This window comes from Punica granatum, chromosome 4 (assembly GCF_007655135.1).
Source record: "Punica granatum isolate Tunisia-2019 chromosome 4, ASM765513v2, whole genome shotgun sequence".
Taxonomy (NCBI): domain Eukaryota; kingdom Viridiplantae; phylum Streptophyta; class Magnoliopsida; order Myrtales; family Lythraceae; genus Punica; species Punica granatum.
The window spans coordinates 8,705,081-8,723,543 of record NC_045130.1 but is presented as its reverse complement, the minus strand read 5'-3'; the positions used below and the strand labels follow the sequence as shown (position 1 = coordinate 8,723,543).

Below are 18,463 nucleotides of genomic sequence, written 5' to 3'. Positions count from 1 at the left end.
CCGTTAATTGCACTGTAGGTCGTCCCCCGAAGTGAAAGGCTTCCCGCCCCCAAATTGCCCCAAATTGTTGTTCGATCAAACCCTAATTGAGCTTATTGCATCCACTGCAATCATCAAATTCACATAGACGCCTCAAGATTTCTGCAATTGAGAGTGTCGCCCGTGATCTTCCGAAGTTGCAATCGCGGTCGTTGGTCGTTTTTCAGTGAGCAGCACCTCGGATCAACCGTTGCGGGATTGGGTCGAGCGCTCGAAGGCTGTTCTGCTGCGTTGCAAATGGACAAGAGGTCAGTTCAATTCCTGATTGTTGGTCGTTTGGGCAGTTTTGGGTTGTTTTCAGTAACAAAACTGACTTGAAGCACCTCCGTACAGTTGCCACCGAAGATGCTCAGAGCTACCCTGAGAAAGAAGGCATGTCCTTCATCGAGACCTCTGCTCTTGAGGCGATCAACGTGGAGAAGGCCTTCCAGACGATACTGTCAGAGATATATTGCATAATTAGCAAGAAGCCCCTCTCTTCTAACGAGCCCGACCCTGTTAATATCAAAGAAGGGAAAACAATCGTCGTCGGCGAATCGGAAGCCGCCACAAAGAAGCCTTGCTGCTCTTCTGCATAGATATGTTTTCATCGGTTATACATTATCATATTCAACAATTTTTCCTCCGATTTCCTTTCCCTCTCTTTTTCTAAATATATCAATCATGGTTTATTTTTGGGGCATGTATTTTTCTTTTTCGTTTCATAGTCGTGAACAATGTTTTGGTCATGCTTTCTCATATTTGTCTAGTTCTTTGATGATATAGTTCGATTGTTGTTTCTCTTGTTGTTGTCTTTCTGATGATCTTCATTGAAAACCTTATGGTGGTGAAAACAGAATGGATGCTATGAGGACTTTCAGACAGCCGAACTCTCTTACCATCGGGATGCGTGATAAATGAAATTTTCATCCATTAAAATGATTTCGAACCTCGAAAGCATGTTAAAATACCTTCATGTCAAGTGTTGTTGCTATGGCAGGTTCAACAACCTTGATTTACAGTTTACATTTCAGACTGCGGCGAACTACCTAACCAAGTTTGAGAAAATAAAACTATTAACTCCGGTTTTAGTGCTAAAGGACGAGCTTGACAGGAGATGGAACGACCAAGATACCAAATTTCAGAATCAGCTCATTCAACTATTTAAGCTTAGTGCTCTCAACTAAACTAAGTTACACCCTCAAGATCGAGCTGGACACTCTGGATTGATGCTGAGATAGCAGCTAAACTTTCTCTTAAAGCAATAATCTCTGGATCTTTATTCTCCTTCTTAGCTGCAGCACAGGCAAGTTCATCTTGCAGATTCCTTATCTTCTCATTGAGCTTCACAATCTCTTCCTCTATTTCGTCATTCTCAGAAGTCAGCTCCGAGATTCGACCTTCCACTTCTACACCCTCATTGTGCAGCTTATGCAGCTGCTCTATTACTGAGAGCATTTTCGTTAGACGAGCTTTAGTGGCATTGACATGAAATCCGTGAGGTTCCAGGTCTTGAAGTGCTTCAAGACATGTCATAAAGCTGTGCACAGGGTCAGTGATCTTCGGCCTGAATGCTTCTTCAACAACATTCGCAAACATTACCATATGATCGATAGCCAACGTTACCATATGACCGATGGCCAGCCCTTCACGGAAACTCTTCCGGTACTTGGTCAGAGGAAGAAAATGAGGATTTTGAGGGAATTTTGGAACACTTGCATAGACTGAACCGCTTTCCAAGCTGGTGAGCTCTTCACAAAAGCCAAGGACTCACTCTCACCTTGTGGAGTCACGACGATCATCTTAGTAGAAGTTTCTGTCTCAGTTCGAGTTTCTGCTTCTCCCCTCGAAGCCATTTGAACATCATCACTAAGAGACGAGTGTCCTTTGTGAGAGAAGGCATGAATTTGATTAGAAAACTAAACACAGAAACAACGGAGTTCTGTGAAAGCTGCAAGTCATAATGGCCAAGAATACAAATGAAATAATGCTGCTTGGTAGTTGCTCATACCAACTCGAGGGTGTGAACCGCACATTGTTGACTGGAGTAGGCCATCATCCGAGCCTGCATGAGAGTTGAACACTTGGATCATCTATTTGATACAATGAATTGAAATTTTCCTTGATTATTAGGAAACATTTAAGCAACGCAATGGAAAATATGCCGGTAAGCCGAGCTTTATACATAAAACTTACATCGGAATTATTTGGGAAGGACAAATAAAGACTATGCGCTAAATGTAATGATATATGTATTTCCAATTTTCATATTTGGCATTCATAAGAAATTCGGTAGCAAACTCACAATACTTCCGTGGCCTTCCTCTTTTTCTTCCTTGAGTCTTGTCCGTCACCTCTTCCTTGCGCTGAATATTCCAACAGGTGACACATTCAGATATCCTTCGTTTTCCTTATTGTTCACAAACTATTGTGGACACAAGTTAACCGAACAAGAAGTGGTTTCACAGAATTAAATTCGCCAGAAATGGTACCAGAGCTTTAGAAGCTTTATGCTGCTATTACAGCATCTGAATTCTCGAACAACTCATCTGCAACAAACCTTAAACGCACGCCAGTCTTGATTAAACATCAAATTTGGCAACATTCTAATAGGCAAACCACAACAGGAGAACACGGTTCTTTATTTCACGTGCAAAAATTGCACTTATATTTCGCTTGTTTCAATTTGTCTAGATAACAAAAGGACAACTTTCTTCTTTTAATCAGAAGGAATGCTTAACAAAGTGTAATCTGATACTTGTCACCTTATCTTTTGCGTTTTTCACGAAATCGAAACTCACCCAGTTTTTCACAACCAAGCAGTTTTGCTTCTCACTGGAAAACGACCAACAACCACGATTGCAACTTCAGAACATCACGGGCGACACTCTCAATTGCAGAAATCTTGAGGCGTTTGGGTGAATTTGGTGATTGCAGGGGAAGCAACAAGCTCAATTAGGGTTTGAGTGAACAGCAATTTGGGGGCAGGAAGCCTTTTCACTTCGAGGAATGACCAACAGTGCAATTAACGGCGTCCAGGGGCAAGTTCCGTCAAGGATCTCTCATTTTTTCGAACGGAAGGACCAATTCGTCCTAACGTTTGCAACGTCCGGACCAATTAGTACACTGAATATATTTCAGGGACAAACTTGCCGTGAGTTGTATATTTCAGGGACCAAATTGTCAATTTTGTCGTTTTTTTTATTGTGAATCCAAATAAGGCTTTAGTCCTACCATAACCCTTCACAACATTTATATTTTAATCCTACGAATTTGATGTGCTATAAAGAAATAAGAAATATTAACCATTGAAATAACATTATATAATAAATAATCAAGGGTCGAGATTTTTTCTAAATTCTCACACCATTCCACCTCACCATTTAATGAAGTTTATCCAAACATAGGTTATGAAGAACTATAGAACCTTCCATAACCCACCCCATCCCTCCACAACCTTTCATAAAATAACGTCCGAACAAAGTTAATGTTCATCAAATTTTTAGGAGAATTTACGTCCTCAAAAGAAAGACCCAGAACAATGCCCCACAGAACGAATCGACAATGGTAAGCCGCTTTCACAGGTAGAATTCATATACCATAATAGCACAACAGTACCCTCAATCCGAAGCCGATGATCTCGAATTTTACCGTCCTCTGTCCTCCTACTATGCAAGGCTAACTTCACGTTCAAACACCTGACCAAAGTCCTCGCGCAAGAGATACCCTTGTTCGAAGGGTAAAGGACTCGAACGGGAAAACATATTCTATGGGCAAATCCCAAAGGGAAGTGTCCTGAGTGCTTCAAATTCCTGAAGTGCGCCTTAGGGCATTGAAGGTAGGAAAGGAATAATCCAACTACTAATATAGTTCCACGATAAGGAGCACATCTGCAAACTACCATCGCTGCACTTCCGCAGAATGATGGCTGCTTCCATTACCTCATTCAGCTCTTTGGCACGACTTCGTCCACCAAATGCGTCAATATCAACAAGACTTGCCATCCCACCACCTTGCACTAAGACGCGCCTACTCAAACGGAACATAATGAGGATTCCAGAAGGTCTACGATTTTCCAATACCCGCAGGCTCCATTTGCTAAAGGTGACAGCCACAGGGGGTGCTTCCGACCCGAGCACCACAACAGAACCACCCGGTCCCGCTGGTATGGCAAAACGGCTCTACGTGTGCATTAATGGGAAGAACATGAAGGGGATGGACGAGATCATATCAGAAGACTGTCGTATTGAGGACTTCTCCTTCTACGAACCTTTCGAAGGAAAGAAGGTATTAATAGCCCTTGCATTCCTTATTTTCCCTCTTTTCCAGGACAATCTGTTAGTTACCGAGCTACAACCAATGAATGCAGGAGGTCATGAAATTCTTTAAACAACTAGCTACAAGCATGGGCAAAACTGTTAGGTTTAAGATCAGAAACATCGAGGAGGACGGGGCTACTGCATGGGTGAATTGGCATCTAGGTAAATGAAGCATGCTTTATTTGCACTATTCATGTACCTTTCAGTTCATGGCTCGATTATGTCCCCCACCTTATTGGCAGAATGGAAAGAGACACCGATTCCTTTTACAAGGGGCTGCAGCTTCTACGAATTCTCTAGAGAAGGTGAAGGACAAGGACTCACAGTAAGGTGCTGACGCTGACATTCCCAATACATTAATCCAGTTTTATACGAAAATACATAGTCATACTCATACACGAATTAATCAATGTCACGCAGGAAGGCTCAAGTAATTACCGAGTCACCTATCAAACCAGGAGGCCTAGGACTGGTAGTTTTGTTCTCTCCTCGACAGTTCCCTGATTTTTTGAGACAAAACCGACATAGGAGGTCTAGCATTTGATCTCACTACTGAATTTTACTGAAAATGGCAGATACTATTAAAGATAGTGACATCACTGTTCGATAAGTTCCCAAAAGCTGCTGAATGTGCGTAAGATTTCATTGGCACTTACGACATCCGAACGATATACACAACTTAAAGCATGAGCGCCACCCCCCTCATTGAAAATCTATCTCATGCAGGGTTCCTAAGGAGTCCTCATGTCATCATCCGATGGGCACGGCACACATACTCATTGCTACTAGCACCTTTCATAAATCCGCTCCTCGAAAGCTACATGAACTTCTGGAGATTCACAGCCCAGATACTCTTCTATACAATCGGCATTCTTATTTACATTTTAAAGGTTTTCTTCAACTAGAAGAACAGCAAGTTCACGGGAGCAGAGTCAGATCACCTGTCAATCCTCATTTCCATCACGACTCGAAAATGTTTCCAGCAAGGAGAGAACAACGAGTGGCCCCAGAAAAGGTGGCAGTGGTGGAGGTTTGCTGAAGGCCACGATTGGATCTGACTTCTCAAAGGATACAGAGTTGCCTTCCTTACTGGATTTCCCCCTTTTTTTAAGTGGCGTCGAAGTGGCCAAGGTACCTGATTAAATCAAAATACAGCATTAAGATCGAGTATGTGTCTATATATATATAATTAGTATTTTCGAACCAAATGAAATAAAGACCTGAAACTTACCACATGATCCTGTTATATGATTGATTTGCTCCAATTTACCCTTTGCCGTCAAGATAGCAGCTCTTCCGCGCATTTACTTGCAACTTATATTGCTCTGCTGAAAGCAGGTAGTCCCCTTGTCAAAAGAGACTAGATAATCACACAGGACTATGAATCAATTACAAAAAAAAATGTAAAAGCAAAGAAAGAACCATTTTATCTTTGAAATTCAGCAATTCAACCCATGAACCCAACACTATGTAGAAAAAGGTTCTGAGTTCCTCGTATATAAGGCAAAGGTAGAACGTACTCAAGAATAACACAAAAAACATGTCGTAGATTAACTTTAAGACATGACCTGTCCAACATTGAAACCGAGACATAATGATCGTTTAGCAGAATCTCGTTTGTTTCAGAACCCTTCATAACCACATAAACCGAGCTTTCTACATATACTTCAAGCCTCATTCTTTCAAGCAATTTCTACATATATGTCAACAGCAGCGGGATCGCATGATCAAATTCTCCATAATGATGAAACAGCGAGTCTAGCTCATAATCTAATTTAAGGACAGGATCACAAAACACAAACGGTACATTAAGACATTTGCTATCACGGACGAGCATAACATGATCGATGATCATCGCAGAGACAGGTACATGATCAGTCGTTCAACCATCGATCACACAAAGACTGCAACTAAGATTCAAGAATCAGAATTCCGCGAAATTTAGCAGAAGAGGGGGAAGGCCTAACCTTCGAAGGGAATAGGAGATGGGAAAGGAACTCGACTACCTGATGTCAATGGCGGCTCTTGGCTGGCTTCAAATGGAAGATGCCGGCCGTGGTGGATTGGAGGTTCTGCGATTGATGCTAAGTATCGATGAAACGAACGTTCCCGAACATTCACAATCGACACGCGGCCTTTCCGTGAAATATATTGTTGAGAAGGGAATCGAAGACAAGGCCCATTTAGGCGGGAGGCCCGGTCCACAACAATAAGTTCGCGCTCTTTGTTTAGAGCAAATATTTTCACTTGGAAGCGTAACACTCGATTAAGATGCCTGAAAGTGAAACCGATCTCACAATAGGTCCATAGATTTTTAGTATTTTTATTGGTTCTTATTCATCCAAAATAAATTAGTAATTCTCATTGAATATTTAGTCCTTTTGTTAATTCGCTTTGCAATTCACAGAGAAGGAGTTTCTAATGATCCGTTTGATTTCGCAGTTAAAATCACAAAAAATTGAACTTTAACTTTAACTCAACACACTACATAATCATTTATTCTTTTCCATAATCAAAATCAAAATTACTTTAACTCTGAAACCAAAGACACCATAGTATTCTTTTATTTATACTATTTTTTTCTTTATTTATTTTTAGAGCTGAGAAGGGGGCTTCATGGTCTATCCGAAATGTTTGTAGTCCTCTAACTCACATATGATCCACTCAACATGAGGACAGACTACGGAGATCTAAGCAGGTAGTCTCAGAGCTAGCTAGGAGCATGATGAGAGCGTAAGCAAAGAATGCGTACCGACCCGCATTACAAGCTTCTTGCTCCATTCGGTTGCTACGCTCCATGGTCGGATGGGATGGAAATGGAGGCAAAGAGAGGAACAAGCCATGAGAGTGCAAACTGGGTTTGAGTAGCAACTCATAGTAAACAACCCCATCATCTACCGACTCTGACTCCAACAGATCCGCATACCTGTCCTTTCGATGAAGTTTCCGTGAGGAATAGCGACGGAAACTACATTCACCGAACACTCTGCTCCATCAGTTAGGTTCCTGATAAGGCAAGCAAGGGCATGCAGATAGGGAAGTATGATATTTGATGGAGTGCTCACTCTTTGGTTTTTAAGTTAGCGATGAAACATAAGATAAGAGATACGACTGCACTAATATTTCCTCACTGTTAATCCAGGAGAAGCGGATTCTCCCTTGAATAGTTCACTTAGCTCCTTTTACAGAAATTGATCTCGATTTTTGTTCGCAGCAATTAAATTAAAGTAGTTCCCTGCTCGAGGAGAAGGCCACCGAATATATATTACATCCCAGGTGAAGCTTATTTCTATGACCTCTGTAGATGTAGAGTACAAGAAGCCCTGCACTGCTCATTCATCCTAATCAGCGGGATCGGGGTTGAACTTCATGGATTCCTTCCAGATGAGCTCTTTAATGTGCTCCTCTGTGCAAGAGGGGTGCTCGAAATCAAAGCTGAAAGGCTGTGGGCAAGCGGGCTCATCGTTGACGTCGTGCAGAGACGACAAGTAAGGGTGACAAAGGGCCTCATCAACTGCAAATAGATACATGAGTGTCATGCAATTCAGTTTTGATAATCGTATCAGCATTTAATATACACACGTGGCTTTGATAATTGATTGGAATCACAATGGGGCTTCATAGGTCCAACCAGTTTTTATTGAAATAATCTTAAAAGAAAAAAGAAGAAAAAACATTTGACGACGTGAATTTAACGGCTTCTTTGGTTTGCAAATGTGATTTTAAAATCATAACTTTAACCTAATTCTACTCACAACAAAACAAAATAACTCATAAAAAAGTCAAAAAGTGGGCCCCATTTATACCACTCTTTTTTAAAATCAAAATCTGATTTTAAAATCATACTTTGAAACCAAACACAGCATAACAATCTCATTGTGCAGATATGAAGATCATATGACAATATAAAAAAGAAAGGGAGAATAACAAAGCAAGTCCATAGGCCTCGACCATTTGAAATCGGCAGGCTTTCAGAAAAAAAGCTGGCCAGTTCAAAGCATTCATTTGCATATCCAGTTTGTCAGAGGACCAGAGTAGGCAAGGCTTTGATTCCTGGTTGGATCACCCTGTCTGGTAATGTATATACATAGTACAGAGATCTTAGAATAGTTCTAGTATGGTTCATACCTGTTATGCGTTTGGTGGGATCGAAAACAAGCATCTTATCCAAGAGATCCACAGCTTTTGAAGACATATTTGGGAATCTGGTGGAGAGTTGTTGTTTTCGGTACTGTGGGAGCTGCCGGACGTATCTGCGTGCATTGTTACTCCGGAGAAATCCTAAACTGGCATCATCTGGAGAACCTATTAACTACAGATGGGAAAATGAAAAAATTGCATGTTCATTAGATCAATGTCAATAAAACTGTTTCAAGATTGTCTCCAAATATAGTATTGTTGCTTCAGTAGCAGAGTGGAAAAGTTTGGAGGCACGAGTAAATAGACTAACAAATAAAACGTGCACGATCTTGCCACAGTACAAGCAGACCAATCTATTACTGCCAAAGACAGTGAATGACCATCATTTAGAATTTCAGGTGTGGGAAAAGGATGGACTGAGATGTGGAATATTGTGAAGAAAAAGCCTCACTATAATTCTTTGCTTCACCTGAAAATAAAAGTTTGTATAGTCCTCAACTTGGTTATTGTACTTCTGATAGATGTTGGCAAGCCACAGTGATGTGAGAAAAATGTGTACCTCTGTGATTAGCCTCAGCTGATGAACATAGTCTTTGCCAGGGAAGAGAGGTTCTCGGGTTGCAATCTCACCAAGAATACAACCAACTGACCAAATATCGATTGCAGCGGTGTACTCTGAGCAATTAAGGAGCAGCTCAGGAGCTCGGTACCAACGGGTGACAACATACTCAGTCATGAAATCTGTCTCAGAGGTTGTCCTTGCCAAACCAAAGTCTCCTATTTTGAGGTCACAGTTTGCGTTCAGAAGCAAGTTGCTAGGCTTAAGATCACGGTGCAAGACATTGGCAGAATGCACATATTTCAGGCCACGTAACAACTGATACAGGAAGTACTGCAGCCACAAAATATCAAAATGTGGGAACTTTTAATTCTCCAGGCAAGTTAATACAGCAGCTCATAAAGGAGAATCATTTTTATCAGGAGCAGAAGGCATTGAGCAATGGTAAGTACTTCCAGACATGAGCTAGATGTTTCTATGAAGTGATCACAAGTCTAACAGAGTCGGAATTTCAATGCTTATATCAATTTGTTCATCACTGTGCTCCCTATCTATAACCGAATTGCCCACAATGACTTTAATTTTTATTGTAGAATCATAGATGAGTCTTCGCATTTATGATGGAAATTAGCTGAGAATGAGATGAAAAATAGCCAATACAAGAAAATGTAGAAGAAGATATGAAGAACGCGTGAAAATGGGTTTGGTGTATGCGATAAACAGGGCACATCTTCAGAGATGTTTTGACAAGGTTAGCTAGGTTAAACCAGAGAATGCTGATTTAATTAAATGAAGAACTTTCATCTCCCGGAGAATGGCCCCATGTGCTATCATATTTATGATCTAGCCAGTTATAAACTTATCCCTCTGATCTGTTTTTTGCATTGACTCAGCTGCAATGTAAACAAGTGAAGAGCATCTCCATGATACTCGGCATGCTGCAAAACCTTGAAAGCAAAGAGCAGAACATAGCAGCTATCCTGTTGGGGCTAGAGCCAAAACCTGACAATGGTCATCTGTCAATGGTTGGTCAGAACGAATAATCTGGTGGAGGTCAGTGTCCATCAACTCATAAACAATGTATACATCATTAAATATTTCCTTTTTGGGAGGCCTTATGATGTCCTTGATGGCAATAATCTGCAAGACAAAAGGAAGTGAACCATAAATGAACCGAAGGAGCAGAAAAAGGGCAGAATCTAACACCCTAGCTGCATCACTTCCGAATTTTGATTCTGAACATGATTACACGCTATAATATTATGAAAACCCCAGCCATAACACGGTAGGAAAACTAGGAGGTGTTATAAACACCGATTCACCAGATGAAGAGAAATAGAAAGTGAATCAATCTTTCAGACCGTAGAGTCATTCAGCTTAACAAAGGACCTAAAGGAGCAGCCGGACATACATTCTCATGATCCATGTGGCGGAGTAGCTTTATTTCTCTCAACGTCCTCTTGGCATCTATCCTGTTGTCAAATGCATTACCGATCTTCTTAATCGCAACCTCCTCCCGTGTCTCAGAGTTCACAGCAGCACTGAGAAAACAAAGGAATTGTCAAAGTTTCAAACTTCATGGCCAAATAAATAGGTAACTGAGGCATCATGGATCATTAGATTTCCTGGTATCCAGTAGTCATCAACGCAACACATATATCCCCCCCTTTATTGATGACTTTCTCGAGATCCGACTCAATAAGCCGCAAAAGAGGAGCTGAAGATTATCAAGTTCCCGTCGTGATTTAGAAAGTCGCGCAATGGAAATCACAATTAAACACAAAACTGAGTAGTTAAACAATCATGAATAACAAAAATCACTCCATCATCAAACAATGGAGACACAAATCATACGATGCAAGAAAAAATCAGCACAAAAGCGTCTATGGCAGCTCTGCCGAATTGACCATTTGACTGGAAAGCGAAATGAACCGGATAACAGCCAAACCAGACGAAAAAATCAACAGCACAGACGACGATACTGACAAAGATACAAAGGAAGCAGTGGAGATGGAGAAAGCAAGTTTCGTTTGGAGATGGGAGCCAAGAATCTCACCAGACAAGGCCGTAAGAGCCGCGGCCGATGGGGCGAATGGGGGGTACGTACTTGGTGGAGACCTCGAAGAGGTTGCCGTAGACGTTGTACTGCACATAGCGACCGCCGTGCGTGAGGACTCCCCTGATGTTGCTCGTCCCTTCGCCGGAAGCAGCAGACCGAGTCTCCTTCGCAGCAGCAGCCATCGGAGACAGACCTGAAGCCACCTCTACCTCTCTACTCTCTCTCTCTCTCTCTCTCTCTCTCTCTCTCTCTGTGTCCGAGCTCTGTTTCCAGTGATCTAATCTAATCTAACCACGGCCTTAATGGCGAGAGAGAGAGAGAGAGAGAGAGAGAGCTTTCTTCTTCCTCTTTAATGGGTTCTTCTGGAAATGAGCCGTGAGCAGAGCACGGGAGAGGGAAGGAGGGAAAGGTTTGAAGGCCGAGAGAAGAAGCCTTTTTTCGATCCGATGAATGACTTGAAAATCCGTGAAGTGAACGAGACTTTTAAACGGTTCCCCATTAATGACAAACATTTTTATGCCCCAAAAAAAAAACACAAAAAAGAAAGCTTAATTTGGTATATATATATCTATATATCAAGTGATATTCGGATAACTCAATTGATCCGATCAATTCAGATTCAAATTGGATCGGTTTATTTTGAGATAAAACTTTTATAATTATAAATTTTATCTAGCCACAGAATTATCTTGCTAATGAGCGTCGAGTCACTCCAACTTGGGGGTACAGTATTTAATACATGGTAGGTTGGCTTGGGGCAAGTAATTAATTTTGGATGGTTACATAAATCCGTGCAAGTTGACATCAGCAGTACCATCTTAGAGGACAACACAATCGTGCTCCCGGTGCTTGAGTGCCCGAGCAACGGAGTCTAATCATGACCAAATTTGGATCCTGATCAGTATTGTGACGAAGAACTATTTAAGATTTTTCTTAAGATCCGGCGATTTATCATAACATCATTATTTTCCATTTGATGGGCTGTTCTTTATAATAGGGGGGGGGGGGGGGGGGGGGGGGGGGGAACAAGAGTTGTTCTCTGAGTAGCTTGCCAGGTCGTTAGTCAACCAATGGTGTTTTCATTTCAAGTTTGCACTCATTGTATGACCATTAAAAAAGTCAACACAAAATTAGCAATTTTCTTTTATTTTCTATATATACCTTTGGGACAATTTGGTGGCAAGGTAATTCCACTTGCACCCTACAGTATCAGTGGGCCCAAAATATTATGGGTTAATTACCGGGACATGACTACTTTTACACTCTCTTTTTTTCCCTAAATATAATATGATCTTTAAAAAAATAATATAAAAATATACGATTTTTATATTTTTTCTTAAATATAACACGATATTTTAAAAATAATACAGAAATACACTACATTTGCTTTTTTTCTAAATATAGTATGATCTTTAAAAAAAATATAAAAAGATACGACCTTTCAGGTTTAGCTGTGATTCTAGTACGGTATCAATTATTCGTCAAATATAATAGTAATAGCTAATGACGCATCGTGACACAATATGATTGGACGAGTGGATCCCACATATTTTTATTTAATTAAAAACAAATCTAAAAGTTTTAAAAGAAGAATTTTTTCAAAAAAAAAAAGAAGGAATGGAGCGAATTGTAGATTGTCGGAAGCACAATTAAGGCCCTCACCGCTAAAATGAAAGCCTCCAATTTCGAAGCCCTGATTACGGCCACCACCCACATAATTGAGTTCCTGCAATGGTCGATGACCTCAATTGGGAGATGGTAGCCACCGGTATAGCTACCACTATCGACCCCTTCCTCATTTTCTCTTATTAATTTGAATCCCCTTTCTTTTATTTTATTTTTTTAATTAAATACAAACACGTGGAGTCTACTTGTCCAATCTTGTTGTACCACGCAACATCATTAGCTCCACATTAGCCGTTATCGTTATAATCTAACATAATAATTGACGCCGTACTATATGCGCAACTAAACTTGAAGATTGTGCCTTTTTATGTTATAATTCATGTCGCAAAAGTGACTATGGATTTGAGTAATGAGTTAGGAATTTTCTATTCTCAGATATATGGCGGTTTTATAATGGTGTTGGCTCAGCTTTTATTTATTGACTTCTACTCAATTGTTTACTTCACAAACATTAGAACTGGTCTTCAAACTCAACAAAAATCAATAGAGGCCCGGTCCAATAAATTCAACACAAGTGGATCGATCCAATGTTGACGCAAGCCGAACGGATTGGAAAATGAATTTGGTATCTTATGCATTTAATTTTGAGCCTTTTTCTTTGCAAATAAAGGCTTCATATATCTGTCCCAGGCCAACATTTGATTCTCGAAGGACCATGAAAAAATGTAACTACTTTCTCATGCTCTTCATTGGTTTCGAACTGCTTGCATTCTGCCTATGATATATTTTCGGATCACCACTAATTTAAGGTCCGAAAAAGTATTTGGGGAGAAATGAGTCATAGATTTATAAAATACCCACTTTGGTCTATACGGACTTGAGCCCATCTGCAACTCGAAAGCTTAAACTGATAGGTTACTGGACCCAAGCCTCATGTAAGCTTATGGTTTTTTTCTCAATTTTTCGATGTGGGACAACATATCTCAACAAGATTTAATCTTAAAATCCTAGTCGATGTTCTCTGAGATTGGTTTTTTGAAGAAAATCAAAAGGTTTATATCATGCACATTAACATTAGCAAACTTCATTATTTTTAGCGAAGCATTCAGATTTTATCCGACTAATTATTAGTGAACACTCTATAAATTCACACAATAAATAAATTAGTCACAAAAATTGTGCAGTTGGCCAATAGAAAATATTCTATCGCATGATTTCTTAGTGAATCGAATTTGAGTTTTAACCCAGCAAAACACATGTATGTTCTATTGGCTTTTTTTTTTGGGGGGGGGGGGGGGGGGGGGGGGGGTAATTTCTATTGAATCTTTTTGAAGAGTTCTTGTTTTTTTTTTTTGGCCCCCTTTCGCACTTAATTTTATGCATTTATAAGTATTGGCAATGAGTGGCCATTCTTTCTAATTATTATCGTTCAATTCCTTGTTCTTAAACGTGAGCTGTAATGTCTCAATTCTCAATGCATGTATAGCTCATGGGCATATATAACATATATAAATCATCACAACACTGAAATTGGCCTCTTTAAAGGGGTCAGTATCACCATCTTTTTCCTGCATGAGTTGTCTCCTTCCTAAAGGAATCGAACCCCCCATGTTTCCCCTTCCCTCCATGAGATGGATACATTTACACAGAAACTCTGTATATTCCTTTATAATTTATTATATCCCATATATATATATATAAATACACACACTTTCCAATCCCTTTAAGCTCATGAGTCTCCCTCAAAATTAAAGAAAAGAAGAAAAGAGTATGCTGCCATTTCTGTGGATAGCAAAGGAAGCAAAGTGAGAGGGATCTCTGGAAGTTTAACACGAAAGCATTGGGAGGGAGTATTGCAGGCATGCATGTATTAATTAATGATTGTATCGACTAATTGCTGGTGGGATATGGCGGTTGTGTGATCACGAGATATCTGCTCTCCTTTCATCATCATCCTCCTCCACCGTGGCTCATTAGCTCTTTCTTTTTGCCTTTTGAAGCTGTCCAGCGATAGGGTTGGCAATTTCTAACACGAATAGGGACGAGGAGGACATGATTCTTAGAATCTCAAATCTCATGTTTACGACCGACTACCACAGGTGAATATCCTAGTATAGATTTGGAAATGGCCCTTGCCCATTCCGTCGATCATGACCTAACTAGCGAGAAATGGAGTTAATTCGCCATCAACTGGCCAAAGTTTGATGCTTGACAACTGCTGCTGAATTTTCTCACACACACTCACTTTCAGACATTGTGATTGATTGCTATTAACACTAATTGAATATCTAACCGCATCGGCATTTGGGTGAGCATGCTTTGGATTCGACTTCGTAAAGGGAGATTTAAAAGAAAGGAGGAAAATAGGTGCTTTGCTTCAACAACAGTTAGGAGCTCAGACCTCGACGAAACCAATGGGAGGAAGGGAAGATCACCGAGTCGATCAATTAACATGGCAAAAAAAAAAAAAAAAAGAAGAAGAACGCTAATGGTTTGTCGGACAAATAAAGAAATGGAAAAGCCCAGCAAGGTAAAGGTTTGTGGGACAAATCCAAAACGTCAAAGCACAATACCTTCAGAATTGCTTCTTGATCTATTGGGCCTCCATTCGGCCCATATTCATGCATGGGCCCATCGATGGGCCTGGAGAAGCCCAAAGGACGGAGAGACCTCTAGAAACCGCCAAGCTCCTCCTTCCCTTTCCCGCCCTCTCTCTTTCTCTCCCCCAACAGTCTGTTGCCACCTAAAGCACACAGAGGAGAAGAAGTCTGAAGAAGCCACCGGACGCTTCCGATCCTCTCCGTTCCTCTGCGTATATAAGCTCCGTAGCCATCTTCCCCTTGCTTCGTCAGGTACCTTACGTCGTTGTCCGAAGACAAATTCGCGTAACTGCGGCTCGTATTCTCTTTGCGTGACTGTGTGCGTGTAAGATCATCATCGGAGGAGAAGAAGAATGGCGGATGTGCACATGGGAGAATCCGAGACCTTCGCCTTCCAGGCGGAGATCAATCAGCTCCTCAGCCTCATCATCAACACTTTCTACAGCAACAAGGAGATCTTCCTCCGCGAGCTCATCAGCAACGCCTCCGATGTAAGATTTCGTTCGCTGTTGTTCCTGTGTTTGTGCGTGTGTGCTTGTGTTAATATATATATATATATTGGCGCCAAATACTGAAAATGGAAATGTTGATGTGTGTTAAAGGCTCTGGACAAGATTCGGTTCGAGAGCTTGACGGACAAGAGCAAGCTTGATGCTCAGCCCGAGCTGTTCATCAGGATTGTCCCCGACAAGGCCAACAAAACTCTCTCCGTGATCGATAGCGGAGTCGGGATGACCAAAGCAGGTAGCCGAATTTCTTCCCTAATCTTCCTCCCGGTTCCTAATTTTTCGTCTGATGACGAGATTTAAGTATTGACTTGGATTGAAAATGGGTGTGTGGTTTCTTAAGAGATGGTGAACAACCTGGGGACGATTGCGAGGTCAGGGACTAAGGAGTTCATGGAAGCGCTGCAGGCTGGGGCTGATGTCAGCATGATAGGGCAATTCGGTGTGGGGTTTTACTCGGCCTACCTTGTCGCCGACAAGGTTGTTGTCGTCACGAAGCACAATGATGATGAGCAGTATGTCTGGGAGTCTCAAGCTGGTGGGTCTTTCACCGTTACTCGGGACATTAATGGTGAGCCGTTGGGCAGAGGGACTAAAGTCACGCTCTTCCTCAAGGATGATCAGGTGAGTGAGAGACCAATGTCTCATATCCTAAATAGATAAACAACTGCGGTATCTATCGGCTGTGATAGCAAACTTTTCGATCATTATGTTTAAAAATGACATTAGGCTGATGATTTCAAATAGCGATGTCTCCGTTGATTCTATTTTCATGTATGTAAGTCCATAGTTGGTCTCTTATTCCATTAGCGGCAGTGCCTTTGAAATGTGACTAGCCAGTATAAATGAGCGGCCTTTTGTGATTGGCAACTTTGCTTAGTGGGTAAGATTTTTGATGCAGCTCGAGTACTTGGAAGAGAGAAGATTGAAGGATCTTGTGAAGAAGCATTCTGAATTCATCAGCTATCCAATCTATCTCTGGGTCGAGAAGACGGTTGAGAAAGAAGTCAGTGACGATGAGGACGAGGAAGGCAAGAAGGAAGAGGAGGGCGATGTTGAGGAAGTAGACGAGGACAAAGATAAGAAGTCCAAGAAGAAGAAGGTTAAGGAGGTGACCCATGAGTGGCAGCAGATCAACAAACAGAGACCAATTTGGCTCCGCAAACCGGAGGAGGTGACCAGAGAGGAGTATGCTTCTTTCTATAAGAGCTTGACCAATGATTGGGAAGATCACCTTGCCGTCAAGCACTTCTCAGTTGAGGGACAGCTCGAGTTCAAAGCCATCCTATTTGTCCCAAGGAGAGCACCTTTCGATCTTTTCGACACAAGGAAGAAGATGAACAACATCAAGCTATACGTGAGGAGGGTTTTCATCATGGACAACTGTGAGGAGCTGATCCCTGAATACCTCGGGTTCATCAAGGGCGTTGTCGACTCCGATGATCTACCCCTTAACATTTCCCGTGAGACACTGCAGCAGAACAAGATCCTTAAGGTGATCAGGAAGAATCTGGTCAAGAAGTGCATTGAGATGTTCTTTGAGATTGCAGAGAACAAGGACGACTATACGAAATTTTATGAGGCCTTCTCGAAGAACATTAAGCTCGGCATTCACGAAGATAGTCAGAACCGGGCGAAGCTTGCGGACTTGTTGAGGTATTACTCGACCAAGAGCGGGGATGAGATGACTAGCTTGAAAGACTATGTGACAAGGATGAAAGAGGGCCAGAAGGACATTTATTATATTACAGGTGAGAGCAAGAAGGCTGTTGAGAACTCTCCCTTCCTGGAGAGGCTGAAGAGGAGGGGTTACGAAGTCCTTTTCATGGTTGATGCGATCGATGAGTACGCAGTCACGCAGTTGAAAGAGTATGATGGGAAGAAACTGGTCTCTGCAACGAAAGAGGGACTGAAACTCGATGATGAGTCGGAGGAGGAAAAAAAGAAAAGGGAGGAGAAGAAGAAATCCTTTGATAATCTATGCAAGACGATCAAGGAGATACTGGGCGATCGTGTCGAGAAAGTGGTTGTATCGGATCGTATTGTGGACTCTCCCTGCTGTCTCGTGACAGGGGAGTATGGATGGACAGCAAACATGGAGAGGATCATGAAGGCTCAGGCGCTGAGGGACAACAGCATGAGTGCATACATGTCGAGCAAGAAGACCATGGAGATAAACCCCGATAACGGTATCATGGAGGAGCTGCGCAAGAGGGCCGAGGTGGACAAGAACGATAAGTCGGTGAAGGATCTCGTCCTGTTGCTGTATGAGACTGCCCTGCTGACTTCCGGGTTCAGCCTCGACGACCCGAACACATTCGCGTCGAGGATCCACAGGATGCTGAAGCTTGGGTTGAACATCGAGGAGGATGCGAGCGTCGGCGGGGATGCCGACATGCCCCCGCTGGAGGAGGCAGGAAATGAGGAGAGCAAGATGGAGGAAGTTGACTGAGTTGCGAAGGTGTTGGAAGTGAGAGATGATGAGGGCCGGATGCTTGGAGCCGACAGTGAAGAGGTTTTGGGATGTCTGTCTTATGTGTATGTGTATGTTACTTCAAACTATATATATGTAGCTTGTAATAGTGATGTGAATAAAAACGTCAACATATAGTTTGCTATCAGATTCTCTCTCCCCT

General features: G+C 41.7%; 3 protein-coding genes and 1 long non-coding RNA gene across 8 annotated transcripts; 2 read left to right on the top strand and 2 right to left on the bottom strand.

Annotated features, from left to right (window-relative positions):
• Nucleotides 1–3,909: 3,909 nt before the first annotated feature.
• Nucleotides 3,910–5,298, top strand: LOC116205769. The gene is made up of 6 exons (XM_031538431.1): nt 3,910–4,305; nt 4,388–4,499; nt 4,580–4,667; nt 4,758–4,809; nt 4,913–4,967; nt 5,064–5,298. Exons 1-6 carry the CDS (start codon nt 3,940–3,942, stop codon nt 5,240–5,242), a joined length of 852 nt encoding a protein of 283 aa, XP_031394291.1. The 5' UTR covers nt 3,910–3,939; the 3' UTR covers nt 5,243–5,298.
• Nucleotides 4,354–6,460, bottom strand: LOC116205770. 5 transcript variants are annotated; one of them, XR_004156570.1, is made up of 4 exons: nt 6,305–6,460; nt 5,569–5,662; nt 4,537–5,472; nt 4,354–4,368 (listed from the first exon to the last, which is right to left on the bottom strand). It is a non-coding gene; the product is annotated as an uncharacterized LOC116205770 (long non-coding RNA). The 5 variants fall into 5 exon arrangements; XR_004156571.1 differs by having other exon boundaries at nt 5,569–5,665; nt 6,305–6,459; XR_004156569.1 differs by having other exon boundaries at nt 5,569–5,665; nt 6,344–6,459.
• Nucleotides 6,461–7,431: 971 nt separating this feature from the next.
• On the bottom strand, nt 7,432–11,555 carry LOC116202507 (mitogen-activated protein kinase homolog MMK2-like). Its single transcript, XM_031534084.1, has 6 exons — nt 11,093–11,555; nt 10,448–10,577; nt 10,039–10,176; nt 9,037–9,369; nt 8,466–8,649; nt 7,432–7,851 (listed from the first exon to the last, which is right to left on the bottom strand). Exons 1-6 carry the CDS (start codon nt 11,275–11,277, stop codon nt 7,679–7,681), a joined length of 1,143 nt encoding a protein of 380 aa, XP_031389944.1. The 5' UTR covers nt 11,278–11,555; the 3' UTR covers nt 7,432–7,678.
• A 3,878-nt stretch (nt 11,556–15,433) lies between these two features.
• On the top strand, nt 15,434–18,448 carry LOC116202506 (heat shock protein 83-like). The gene is made up of 4 exons (XM_031534083.1): nt 15,434–15,812; nt 15,924–16,065; nt 16,171–16,451; nt 16,729–18,448. Exons 1-4 carry the CDS (start codon nt 15,675–15,677, stop codon nt 18,277–18,279), a joined length of 2,112 nt encoding a protein of 703 aa, XP_031389943.1. The 5' UTR covers nt 15,434–15,674; the 3' UTR covers nt 18,280–18,448.
• The last annotated feature ends 15 nt before the right edge of the window (nt 18,449–18,463 follow it).